General features: G+C 39.3%; 1 protein-coding gene across 4 annotated transcripts in view; it reads right to left on the reverse strand.

Annotated features, from left to right (window-relative positions):
• npnta (nephronectin a) overlaps positions 1–14508 on the reverse strand; it is a 45792-nt gene that overhangs the window by 12269 nt on the left and 19015 nt on the right. For 2 of the 4 annotated variants that reach the window (XM_032535386.1, XM_032535395.1), the window contains 4 exons: positions 9466–9561; positions 4521–4640; positions 3008–3127; positions 779–913 (listed from right to left, as the gene is read on the reverse strand). In XM_032535386.1, the coding sequence (XP_032391277.1) occupies positions 779–913; positions 3008–3127; positions 4521–4640; positions 9466–9561 (471 nt within the window). The remainder of the gene's footprint in view (positions 1–778; positions 914–3007; positions 3128–4520; positions 4641–9465; positions 9562–14508) is intronic. The other 2 variants (XM_032535403.1, XM_032535411.1) reach the window with 1 other exon arrangement.

The following is a 14508-nucleotide window of genomic DNA, read 5'->3' on the forward strand; positions in this document are numbered from 1 at the left end:
TGTGACAGTTTCAACTGACTTTTATTTATCTGTTTAGATTTTGAATACATGTTCAACATTCTAACCCATGGTATGTTTAACTATACTATATAACATTGTAGATGTAAAGTAAAGTCAATTTTAAATTCTTTAAAAAGTAGTTTTCACCAGTTGTGAACATAAATATAGCAGTGCCTCCATGTAAAAAAATACTCGTAGCATTAGCTAAATTGACTTAAAAAATAAAAAGTTAAAATACTAATCCTGCAAACATGGTTCCTTTCACTGTGTTTGTTTATTATACATACAGTATCATATTATTGGATTTTTCTTATTACAGATGCATTAACAAGCATGCATTTGAACAGCTTTATATACTGCTAAGAAGATTCATCTAAAATAATACATCATATTTCATAAATTGATCATTTGTTTTGAATGTAAATAATTAACTTTAGCTGTCAAATAGGCTACATGTAGTGGAATATATGCCTCTGAACCATGGCCAAGTGAAAGTATGAAGGAGCAAAAAAAAAGAAAAGATTCAAGTCTGTCAAAATTGTACGTACAGTAATTGAGTAAATATACTTTGTTCCTGGTTGGTAGTGGGTAGCTTCTGAAGTTACAGGAGGAATAATTACAGCTAGCAAAAACTGTTTCGGTGTACTGTACATACTGTTTCAGCACTGGACTAATTGGTTAATGGGCATGTTGTGCATGTATCGCAAATCTCAGCACATCTATGACCTTTGGAAGTGTTATCTGTAAAAGCCTAACTGCAGAGACCTTGTGACAGTACCTATGCATTGGTATTTCCCATTGATGTATTGCAGGTCAAAGCCTTCATGGCACTTGCAGATGTAGCTACCAAAAGTGTTTGTGCATTTCCTGAACCTGGGGCACACTGCTATCCCTGTGGCGCACTCATCCACATCTGCAAGAGGAGCAACAAATACACAGGTTATTAAACAGAAGGACATTTTCAAATTAAAACATAATGCATTCATAATTTTTCACTAAAAATAATTTGAGTTACATGTAGTGTATAATGCTTTCAAAATAACACAATGCAGTAAAAAACTTTAAAAAAGGAAATATAATCCCAAACTAAACAAATATCTCTAGTCATAGTACCAGGAGAGTTTTTCAGCTTCTTAGTATTTATTTATGAACAACCCCATTATATATTCTGTTCAGTGAGCAGAATACAATGCAAACTACCTTGTTTCATTATTCAAAGACCTATTCTAAGTGTCTCTGTTGATCACCTTTGCAGGCATGTGGACATTAATATTTAGACACAGAGAGCCTCAACACCTTTGCCTTAAAATCATTAATTTATTTTCTGCATAATGCAGCTCAGGCACTGCTGTGCCACAGGGACTGTTGTTTAAAATAACCCTAAAAACACAGAGAGACCTGGACCAGCTGGGGAAACAAGCACGTTAAGTAAGTGGGCAGAGCACTCTTATCCCTTAACAGCTACTGCTGCAGTTCTCATCAGCAAGGTGCTTAATCCCAAACGGCTCCAGTAGAGCTGCTTAATGGCCAACAGTTGAATAATTTAGCTACTGACGGAGCAGCGGTGAATTATCATGTTTTACATAAAACACACATAAACACATAAATACAGTCACTGTGTCAAATATGTGTAATTTATTTAATAAATAATTATGATTGTTAAATATGGCTTTGAAGACAGTTCAAATTTTTTTTTCAAAGCAGCAAACCTTTAAGCATCAGATTTAAAGCTGTATTCGTAGTTACATATCGATCAGCAGATGTTAAGCTCTGCAAATGTGTTTCACTTGACAACTCTGCTCTGATACATTAAGCAATTTCTATGAGCGGCAGGAATGAAATATGAAACCGTCATTAATCAGACGTTTTTCTGTCACAGCGCAAAATCCTTCTTAAGCGATTTCTGGCCTAATCCATTTTTAGTACACAAAATCATTTTAAAACATTCACTTATTACAAAAATACAAGATCAATGTTAATTTCACATGCCAATGGCCCTGGAGCTATTTCACACAAATAAAACAATATTTGTTGAAAATAAATAAATTCATGTGTGTTTTGGTGAAAAAAATGTATCTGAATAACTTGTAAGAGTTAAAATAAAGAAATAAATGAATGAACAATGGGGCAGATATAGGGTTAATGCTTGCCTCTGGCTCTTTCTGAAGATTGCAGCAAAAAAAGCAAAAGCAGACTTGTATTATGCGTAGTATGGAAATGCAAACTTTCTCATCTAAATGTCTGGTTATGGGAAGGAATCACCTCCCTCAATATGATTAGAAACTCTAAATAAAAAAATAAAATCTCTCTATAAAACATTGGCTTCTAGAGGGATCCGGAAACATTCCACTAAACTGTCCTAACACCTGTGGCATGCAACATGTTTCCTTCCCCCCCTCCATTATTTTCATGATAAATTCCTGTCCTGTTTTAGAAAGCCGCCCCCCTGTTAGCCAGCCTACAGTTAAGTGGGACTATAGGGCATCGTAACAGGAGCAGTTCAATCTTGAACAGAGTGTATTTAAACCTCACACAGGTTAACTGCCTCAACTGCCCCTTCACCTGTTAGTTACCCATCTGAGAAGCGGTTCCACATAATGAAGAGAGTGGAGGATAGGAGGAGGATGGTAGGGGGTGGGCTTCCCCTGATCACACATCTGCTGTAAAATTCACCATTTGGTTGACAAGGCCCGTTAAATTGCTGGGTTCCTTGATCAAAGCATAAAAGTGCTAAATATTTTTGGATTAACTTCAGCTTTGCTTGCAAAGAGGTTTTGTTTGAGTTCCAAAATTGCACTTTCACTCCCAAGTTTTATTTCATGCTCTGCCAAAGGCGTTGCATTTGATTATCACTCAACTAATTTAAGCTGGGAAGAACATAAACAATTGAATAAAAAACTAAATATAGTTGTTTGGTAAGCTTTACTTGAATTGTTCATGAAAGGGAGGGGTAACATGAGGCTCAGTTTTCAGCTCTATGGATATATATATAAAGACTGGGACATACCCACACAGGTTCTTCCATCCAGAGCCAGCTGTAGCCCCGGTGACGGACACTGACATCGGACCTCTCCTTTCAGCACCTCGCAGCCATACTGGCAGTTGGCCATGCCACAAGTGCGAGCATCTGATGGACACAAGGGGAAAACAATACATATTAACACATGCATGTGCCACAAGGGATAGAAAAGGAGTGTGGGGCGGGGGAATTTGTAATGCTCACACTCTCACTTTCTTTCCTTCTCACACTAAATCCTTATCCTCCAGCTGGTGTGTGAGAGCCAGACCACTGCCTGCCTTTTTTGATATTAGCTGAGTTGACCCCGAGGTGCACACAACAGAAAAGCACACACTGCCATGATTAGATTCCTGGGCTTACACCTTTGCCCGTGCAATCCTCCCTTACCTACTTTTATTCTTTACTACACCTTAATAATCATAAATCCATCTCCACCCTATCGAAGCATGTACTGTATTTTGTATTTGTACTTTTGTTGAGCCATGCAGGGCAGATCAAGATCCTCCAAAATAATAATGGGACAGATTTTTGTTTGCTACTCTACGATAACTTTGGACTTTAAAAAGGATATTAAAAATGAGTCTGATGCTGCCAATGCTACTTCAGCTGCCGCAGCCACTCTGGAGTACAGTTTGATGACCGAGGCAGGCCATGCTGATTACATGCTACAGCAATCTATTGATCGCAGCAGTAGCAGGGGAGAAAAGAAGAGCGGCAAGGTGTTTAACACTATCATGCTATCATCACACAACAACACCTGGAATAGTTTGAGATTGCCTCAAGTGGTGAGCAATTTAGATTTTAAAAGCGGGAAAATGTATTATCTTTTGATAAAAAAAGAACTAATTAAAGTGAGGCACCAGGAGTCACGCCATGCTCAAGTGGAAACGTGAGGAGAAAATCAGGTGGGAGACCAAATTTACAGGGAGACATGTACAGGCATTAACTCTGACTCTGGGAAAGACCTTAGGGCAACCAATAAGAACTGCACATTCACTCGAGAGTCTAAAGATTGTGTTTCTTTCATATTTTTCATTTTAGGCCTCTTAGGGTTCTTCAGAGGGGTCCTTCAGACTGAGGAGCTGCTATAATTAAGCAGATCAATGTGAGGCTTTAATCAAAACAGTCTATCAAAGAATTGTGAGGATACTGTCAGAGGGAGCATATGTCATCAGCATTGCCTTGCACTGGCATTCAGATGAATAGATTTGTAGTGAAGTGAAGAAAGGCTTGATAGTAGCACATTCAGGCGACAAAGCAAAAGAGAGATTGAGAAGAAAAAAATTTGGGGGAGAAAATACATCAGAAATGAAAATGTCCACATTTCAGACAATACTGACAGACGTGTGTGTGTGTGTGTGTGTGTGTGTGTGTGTGTGTGTGTGTGTGTGTGTGTGTGTGTGTGTGTGTGTGTGTGTGTGTGTGTGTGTGTGTGTGTGTGTGTGTGTGTGTGTGTGTGTGTGTGTGTGTGTGTGTGTGTGTGTGTGAAGGACAGACTCACTTCCACAGGTCCCGTCAGGCATCAGCATGTAGCCGTTGAGGCAGTAGCACTTGTAACTCCCATATGTATTCATGCACCTGTGTTTACAGGGCCTCGGCTTCAGACCGCACTCATTCAGGTCTGCAGACACAGAGAGACGGCATAACTAGACTGGAGGACAGAGAGAGACACTCCTACACCGAGGTGAAATTAGTCAGAGGTCAAAGGTGAAGAGGTCAGCAATGTTAAACCTCACCCATCCATTTATGAGTGGGTTTGTCTGTCTGTGCGTGTGTTAATGTGTGTGCTTTGGAAGGGATGGGGGTGTTTTCAAGGAAATGCCATGTTCTGACAAGCCTGTAGCTTCCCTCTTTGATGATTTAACAGGAAGCCAGTGTCAACTGTCAACCTGCCCATTACCTGCAAGTGATTAAAGATGATATTATACCCTCTGACTCACCACGACTTCATGTGGTTGTAGCTGCAACACCCAGCACTCTTTGGTATAATTCCAGTGTTTTTTTATGCAGACATAAAAGTAGAGAAATCTTACCCACAACAGCCCGTGAAAATCGTATTAGAAAATTATGCTGTCTGACTTCGGAGCAGGGAGGGCTCCTGGGAGAAAGGAATATGCCCTGAGCTCAACACCTGTCAAATGCTTATGCAAATTCAAGTCATTATACACTTCTCACAGCACAACATTTATATATTTCAGTTGCAAGTCCCTGGTGTTGTGAATGTTGCCTCACTGAAATGACTTACTGACACTCCTAAATGGAACAGAGACACCATTAATGTTATTAGTTACACATGGGTGTGCATCCTGCAATGACAAGTCAACTTGTCCTCCATGTGAAGGGTTTATGGTAGCTGTAGCCAACCAACCAAGCGCAAGATAGCTCTATAGTCCTTTACGATGCCAGACATTTTGACATGTCATAGCAGGAAACGCGCAGGTGTAACTAATAACATTAATAATGTCCTCTTTCCACTTTGGTATTTTAGTTTCAGGGCTGTTGTATATGTTTCCTCCCTGCGATGACTTACTGACACTCCTAAATGGAACAGAGACACCATTAATGTTATTGGCTACACATATGTGCATTCTGCAATGACAAGTTAAAGTGTTTGTCAGTAAAACTGCTTAAAGTGGCTGAGTTAAAAGGGTAAATGTGTTTATTTCTTACTGTACAGTAGACTCCACTGAACACTTACTAGAATGTGAAGTAAAGTGACAACCAACCAATAAAAGATTGATGGCTCCATATGGCAGGACATACAATATCATAGTATTAAACAAATATAACTAATAACATTGATGATGTTGCATTCCATTAAGGTGATTCAGGTACAGGGCCTTGGTGTTGTGGGCCTTGTGCATGCTGGCTCACTAACTGAATGGAATGAAGCCATTATTCTTTAGTGACACCTGTGAGAGAGGTCCAGTTGGCCTAAATTACAGAAATACGCTTTAATTTAGTCTTGATATATTCTTTTATAACAAAGACAACTGTAATAAAACAACCCAAAGAGTTAGATCGCTCGATTTTCTTTTTGCAATGCAGCAGACAGTTTTACACACAGGTGTAATTAATAACCTAAGTTTATTAATGTTTATACTCCACTTATGTAGGAGGCATTATGGGACATCTAAATAAAATGGAGCCATCGTTATTGAAGCATTGCGGTGGATAGGGGCAGAAGATGTTTATTGCATATTCACGACCATCTCGTTCATATACGTGGTCCATAGAGTCTGGCTGGCGCTTGTTCATTCTGCCCACATCAATCATTGAATGGTTAAAACTTCAGTGTCCTGACAAAAACTATACTATTTAAACTTGTGATTTTCCTACTAGCACAAGTCAAAATGTCTGCTGTGAAAAAGATCAATATGCATTCTAGATGCTCATCGTTCTTAATAGAATATTGATCATGCTGCCATTAGCTGTGGTGGAAAGTAACTAATTACTCTCATTACTGTAATTGAGAATCGTTGTTCTGTATTTGTTCTATATGAGTACACTCAATAATCCATTTGCATTTTTGAATCTTTCTGCACTCAAACTTTGAGAAAGAGGAATTATAGAGTAGCCTGGAGTAATGCTGGTCTGACACAAAGAGAAAGATTTTTCATTTCAGTTTTTTTCTAATGTCTTTATCCTCTTAAAGCACTTTTTAAGATTAAGATTTCTTATAAAGAAAATAGTGTCACTACTCTTGCAGAGCATTACTGAATTAAAGAGGGCAGGTCTAAAAAATGTATTTTTACTTCTCGTTACTTTTACTAATATCTAGGAAAAGTAACAGGACTTCTACTTTGGGAGGATATTCTAGCAAACTTTCTTATTGCGGTTTTAGATAATTGATATTGAATCACAGTAAGGGTCTGTAAGGGTAAAATGTTACTTTTACAACCTCTTGTGTGTTGGTGTGTTCACACCAAGTGTAAAGCGAGCGTTTAGCGGGCACGATTACATACCAAGTCAATGCAAAGATGCAAATTTGCATTAAGTGAAATTAATTTATATTTCAACTCGAGCGAGAAATTGCTTTGCTGTGTTGCTAAAGCCTATTAGCGTTGAAATTTTTCTGCATAGTCCTGATCAATCAGAACTCTGATTTAAGGCCATGCTTAGCTCTTGTCCCTGAGTAATTTCTAATGACTGTGTGGGTGGGGTTTAAAGACCTTAAAGACGGAAACAACGGGTATTGATGGAATTACATAATTATTTCTTCCTTATATCTCCAAACACTTTTTTATGGGGTCCGTTGGGACAACCAGGCACAAAATTGGAATATCCAACTTGTAACTACACAGTTATCCATCACACTGGAATGATTACACAGGGTCCAACAAATATAAATAACTTATAAATATCACCCCGTTTCTGTGATACAGTACAACAATCACAAATAGATTTGGTCTCACTGTACAGCACATGAGGGGTCATTTTCATCTTGGCCGGCCACATAGTAAATGGCTCTGTGTTTAGCTCCATGGACATATGCAGGGTGCATTCTTTGAGTGCTGCATACCTTTTACATTTGACAGATACCATAGTTTAATTTAGATGAATGAAAGAGCATATGCCTTGTTTGTTAATCCACAGACCACACCTTCTATTAATAGCAGCTTCTGGTCTGCTAAAGCCACCTTGGCTGATTCAATAGCTGCCCCAGGAATTTGGACTGACTGCCTGCTTGTTGAATCCTACTAAGTGCCACCAGGCTTTGAGTCATGTTCCATGACAATAAATTCTCCTCAATATATAGAGGTCAGTTTGTAGATGCGGTTGTTACATGAGGGCCAGTATAGTGAAACATTTATAGGGTAACTTTCACTGAGTAAAAGAGTAAGGGTAACAAAGAGCAGACATATAGGAGTGTCACAATTTTCCTACTAAACTAAATTTGTGACTTAGGATCTGTGTGTAACACAATTTAATTTCTGCATTTGTTCTTGCGAAAAGAGGGCAATAACACAGATGCATTGTCACACCAAATTTAATACTTGTATTGCATTGCACACACACAACAGGTCTTGTTGCCAAACCAAATTTGCGATGCAACTGTGTTTGCACTGCTGGTGTGCACCACATGAATATACTAGAGGCCAGTCTGTTTTTTAAAGCTTTTTAAAAGCCTTTTTTAAACCCTGTTGAAAATATCAATTACTTTCTGGACTGATATTTAATGCTACTATTAATCTCAAAATGATGTGTCCTGTTTTTGTCAGACATAACTTAGCTCAGTTCATTTTGACAGTCGATATTCTCTTACAAGATAATGTCCACAACTCCTCCACACCTGCGCACACACACACACACACGCACGCATGCACGCACACACGCACACACGCAAACACGCACGCACGCACGCACACTCTCTCTCTCTTTTTAATTAGCGGTGTCAACCCTGTTTTCCTCCCTGGTTTTCACAGTAAACAACTGTCATTCTCATTACTGCGATTACCGAAAACCATAGCAACACTGTCCAATGTCAGGGTGGCAGAGAAACAGGTCTCTACTTGCCTGTTGCACTGAAAAAAAGCTTCAAAATGTAAATGAGGGATTATTGAAATGGTCACATTCTCAGACAGAGGCAACTCCATGAGCATCAGCGCATGCCAGACACAAGACACAGCCAGGGCCACCTCCATGTAGAAAGAAACGGACAAGATGGAGAGAGGACAGAAAGTACAAGACGGTGAGAGACAGGACACAGGAGAGATGGAAAAACAGAGATAACAGACAGACATGGTCACCAATTAACAGTTCAATGCGGCCCCAGGACTGCAGAAACCTGTTTGATAGCAGAGGTCGAGTGCCCCTCTGGGGTGTTCACTGTACGGTAAATGAACTGCTGAGACACATCTGAAGTGATGCAAAGTGGAGTGATTTATTGGGTCAGCTCCACTGAGGTATGCTATGGTACATTCCCAACACGCTTCTATCACTGACAGGGAGATTAGCAGAAGGCTTTGTCTTGGGGATATGCTTGACTCTAAAGAAGATAACACTGGTTAGAACTTGAGGCAGTTTTCTAGCAGCGATGGAGGAGTCATGAATGCTGTGTCCATGTCAATGTAGGTTTTAAAGGGAAGGTGGAGCTCTTCGTTCCAGGTGCTCAAAAACTAAAGAGGAAAGTTAGAAAGTAGAAGGGGATATAGCAATAAGGAAAAACATTGCTATTTGGTTCTGAGAAACAGTTTCTTAGGAAAGAGAGGGAAAATAGGAGAGGCAGAAGTAGATTGGTGAAGACTGTGACATGCTAGGCATTCATGCTGGCATTTTCTCCTAAAGATCTACTCTTGGGCGGTGTCTTTTCTGCCAAGGGAGGACAGGAAAACTTAAGACAATAGTTGAGAGTGACATTTACTCCTCCGCAGTCTGCACAGTGCAGCATCATGCATGTTGCTCAGATGGTGGAGAAGAGGAGATCGACGATCGAAGAATCTCACCCTCCATCACTACTCTTGCTGGCTGATGGTCCACAGGAAGAAAGACAGGAAGGTGACTGGCCCACACTGGTGGGGTTAAATAGTCCAGCTCTTCTTCTTTAGACGTAAGAAATGGGTTAGAGTGGATGGAGAGAGTGGGTGAAAAGGGGTTTTGATTGAGATAAAGTAGTAAAGGTCGGAGAAAAAGTAAAGAGGACACAAGGAGAGAGACAGAGAGAGATGTAGTGAGAATGAAAAGCACCAACCACTGGATTAGAACACCTCTGACCACACCACATTCCTGAAAAGTAAAGAGGAACATTATGCAGCAAAGAGGATTAGACTTGTGGGAATTGGACATGAACTGAGTATTAGGATAAAAAAAAATCTAGGGCATATGGGAGAAACCGTGAAAGTGTTTTTGCGTCCCTTCTCCTTCTGACCTCTTCTTTCCTCTGCATTCCTTTTTTTATCGTGAGGGTAAATAGTATCTAAAAGATTTGCAGGATCTCACGGATTCAGAGGACTGCTTCCTAATTTGTTGGGGGTTCAAAGTTAGACGGGACTTACCATTTAAGGAGGCAAATCTCTTCAACGCTTCAGCCTCAAGAATTTCAGCCCCTTCCCCCTCTATCAATACATCTATGCATCCAGCAACCTTTCCTCCGGCAGTCAGCTAACAACACCTATTGTTAAGCGACAGGACGATAAAGCTACTTGTAACTGTTTTGCACACTTCAAATCACGGAAGCCTTTTCCTATTGAGGGATGCGGTAACTTAAGCTGAAGGGTTATGAAAGCATTCCTGCCAACGCTACCCAGAACAGTCACATGCATTATCTGCAAATAGGCACTGTGGATGGGTATTGGTACAAGATGTTTTAGTAGCTAAGAACAAGAATAATTCACTGAGAGAACCATTGAAACCAGTGCAGCTGCAGTCTTAAGTGTTCTTCTTCTTGTAGGCAGGCAGCTAAACAAAAAGCAAATGAAGAACATATTGGCTTAAATATCTTTGGAAACTAAAACATCAAGTAACAACAACAAGTAAACCTGTAAAATCTAAGGAAAGGAGTTTTTGCTCCATGTTAAAAACAAAAATAACCTAAAATAATCTGCAGGAGGTTTGAATCTGATGTCAACAATCACTTGTCACAATCAAGCCAGGTGCTGAGATCTTAATGCTGCTTTAAAATCTCACTTTCCGGTCTGTATCCATGAGACACCTTCCTGCCATTCTCCATGCGTTTTCATTGACTCAGTAATAGAGGACAGTTCTGCAAGACATCACCTGGCATGAGGAGATACTGCCATAGTGTTTAATATTGTTATCATATTGGCTTTCATGTACAGTTGTTTAACTGACCTGCATAATCATCTTCATTAAGTAAAAATGGGATTTTTTTTTTGCCTCATTACAATCACAAATTGGGGCAAAGTACACCCTAAACCTACCAACTATCACAGGGTTAACACATACAGCATAGACAGACACCTATTTATGCTCCAGCCCTGTCTCCTAAAAGTTTTATTCTCGTACATTTAAATTGCATTTTAGAAGGTGCCCTAAGCGATGTTGGGTGACGTTACTTCTTGTTGACGTAGACCCTGGGCTGTCTACAGAGACTGTTTTTTTTTACAGTGTGTTCTGGGGACAGGCAGCTCGCAGATAGTGAGGAGATATTTGCTGTATGTACAAATGTTCCAGCTCAAAACATGTGTGACATTGCTTAGAGCACCTTTAAGGGAAATTACATTTGTTTTTGACTACTCACAAATGTGTTTCTAATCAAAGTCTGCATAGGGAGGAGGTCAGGGTAGATGGATGGGTCAAAGAAACACAGGACATTCACCCAGGAGACCACTATTCATATCCCGTCTGAAACCAAAAGTCAACGCTGACCTATTTTTAACCCAAACCCCTGATCTTTTCCTGAACTAATATGTAGGTTTGTTGCCTCAACCTAATCAAGAAGTTTTGTTTAAATTCACAACATACACTACATGTTTAAAATTATGACCGTTTCACAGCATGCGCCTGTCACTGGTACGAGGACAAGTTAAAACAAACCTAATCTCGTAGAGAATACGATTCTCTGGAAACAGAATTGAGAATGCAATTTAGTTGTACAGAAATGTAATTTTTAGGGGACAAAGTTGCACATTTGCACCAATTTAGAGTCAACAATTAACCTGCATGTCTTTGGAATGTGGGAGGAAGCTGGAGAACCCGAAAAAAAGAAAATGATGACATAGGAAAAACATGCTCAAGAGGTCAGTTAAGGTTGAACATTACTTCACTCACCCTTAATGACCTTGTTAAAAGAACTTAGATTAAAAACAAATGCAATTTGAAATTTTGCATGGATATCATCATAGTGTGTATTTTCCCTCAGTTTCCTCACTTTCCCTTTATTATCTAACTGAGGGAAAATACACAGTATGATGCCATGTATGCAATACTTCAAATTCTTGCAGCTGTGTGACTGTTAGCAGACAGCCAGAAGGACAAAGAGCAACAGAGAGGGGTCTGTTTCTACACCAACAACCATAAAGTGCATGTCTACACCTAGACTGAAAAAAACTAAAGTCATTAGAAGATTATTTAAAGTAATCATAAATGTTTTCGAGACAGCAATATGGCTTTGCCAAGATAAAGCAGTAAAAAGTTCAGATGTTATTATTCTAAAAACAGATATAGGGGCAAATTAGATACTTACTTAAACCCCAGCTGGATTCTATTATACTTAAAGTGGTATTAATTGTATAGTTGGCTGACAAAAAAGGAAGAAAAATAAGAAAGCAGCATCTGGAGGCACTTTAGCTGTATTGCTTCTTCCTGTGGTGTCATTCCTTAAACAAAATCTTTTTATAGTGTCTTAACAGCAGGTCAACTACACCTAACTAAATCCACCTGCATGAAATAATCATCTTATTAAAATGATTGGATCAGCAGAGGGAGTGTGCTGCCAAATTGTTAAACAGATTATCCCTATAATGAGTTTATTTATGCAGCAAGAGTGTATTCATCTATCCTCACAATGCTGTATGACACATCCAATTCTCATCAGCACCAAAGGTGAAACACCTTCCAAAAATGATAGGGATTCTCGAAGTAGTGCTTATTACTCTCGACAGTTGAGTGCCTGTTAATTTAATGATGAACATAATCAGATTCATCAAATAATTCCCCATTCAGGTGTTCAGATTTTCTGTATAGGGAAAGCAATGAAAGTGAAACAAACCCTATTGTGAAATGGTTTGACAGGTGAAAAGAGCTGGCACTAAAAACAGACAAGTATTCCCTGAAGTATAAATCTCTCATAACAGTGCCAGCCCATAAACGTTTGACAGAGGAAAATACGGCTTTGATTCTGAGAGTGATGAAATCAATACAGTATCTGCCATGCTTTGTGTTTGGTGTAAGCACTCATGTTTCCTCTGTGGTTTGTTTTCGCTCCACACAACTACTGTTCCTAAGGTGTTTAACACTCTTGTCAATCAGATCGCCTCCGGAGTCACACATCTGTCCACGCCTTCCACTTAGAGCAAAGGAATGTGTGTCCAATATGGCTCTCTGCACATGCAGGTTTATAAACTGTACGTAAGTCTGCATCACAACATCATGACCTAAAAATTGGAGTTGACTGAATTAAACTTAAGTGGTTTGAAGGGGGGAGGGGACTGAATTGGATACGAACCTTCATCTTGGTTCAAATTGTTTTATTATTATAGGAATAAACAATCATTCTTTAAAGTGCCCATATTATGAAAAAACTAACAAACACTTTTTTCTTAAAAAAACACATTTTAAGTTCAATTAACTTAAAGTGATTAAAACGCAAAAAGTTACATTAAAGTTACAATCTCAAAAATCTGTTTTGTTTTCTTTAGCAATAATTGCAGGTGTGTTTTTGGTTCTCACCTCCAAAAAAATCAAAACACTGTTGTTGCCTGTGTGATGTTTAGTTGTAAAGCTAGCAGAGACTGAAAAAAAATAGTACACATACTTCACACACAAGCGAGTTGAAGAGCAAGTCTTTTGTTTTTGTTCTTTTTGTTAGTTCTGCCTATCCTCTCTTTTGGACCAACAACAGCTGTGATGGAAAACAAGTCACTAACTGTGTGCTGCCTGGGATTTTTCCTGGGAATATAGCCACAGACACCCAGTTCATAATACTGCAAATGCCAGGGATTTAATCTGTGGGCTACAGGATCAACCACCTTTGATTGCCTCATTCTGTGACAGATAGTGACATGACAGACATTTATTCTACTGAAATTCTTCGGCTTTTTGGTAAAGTAATTACTAAAATATAAATGGATTCCATTAAATTGCCGTATTATGTTTTACTGTGTATCAATGTGACTACTTGACCTTTCGCAGCATCAAGGCCAGGGAACCTGCTGAGCTCTGGGCAACTTATTTCACTCCTCCAGTTGACTCCATAAGAGAAATGTAGCTCTCCAGAGGGGCAGGATATTAGAATGCTTTGAAACATTGGCCACTCAGCACATCAATAGTAAACCTCAAATCAATGTTTAATGGAGGCTGCTGCATTTAAATGAGAAAATCTAATCTATGGTTTGATAATAATTAAATTGGTTTCCATAGCGTGTGCCAGCTTTAAGCAGAATCCAAGGTTATCTCCACCTAAATAAGCTGAAAGGGCAAGTCTGCCACTCAAAGCTGAGTAAAAGGGAAAGCTCTGTAAAACATCAAGAGCTTATTGGACAAATGGGGCTTCGATGGACACTTGAAAGTACAGTTTCATCTTGAAAGGTCTTGAAATCACATTTGTCAGATAAGTCTGTCCAAATGGTTGGCAGCAAAATCTTTGTAGTTGGATATGGGACGCTGATCCTTTTTTCTCTTCCTTTGTTGCAGATTAAGACAAAGTACAGCCGTCTGGCCGGGCAGACAGGAGCCACCTATATAGCCTCCAATGCAAGTTGAGTCATTTAGAACATTCCGGAAAGGATTTCAACACCTCCACCCAACCCACCCTCCTCCTCCACTACCTCAACCCTTGTTTTTAATTACACACTATCCTATTCCTGTCT

Source organism: Etheostoma spectabile, chromosome 2 (assembly GCF_008692095.1).
Source record: "Etheostoma spectabile isolate EspeVRDwgs_2016 chromosome 2, UIUC_Espe_1.0, whole genome shotgun sequence".
NCBI lineage: Eukaryota > Metazoa > Chordata > Actinopteri > Perciformes > Percidae > Etheostoma > Etheostoma spectabile.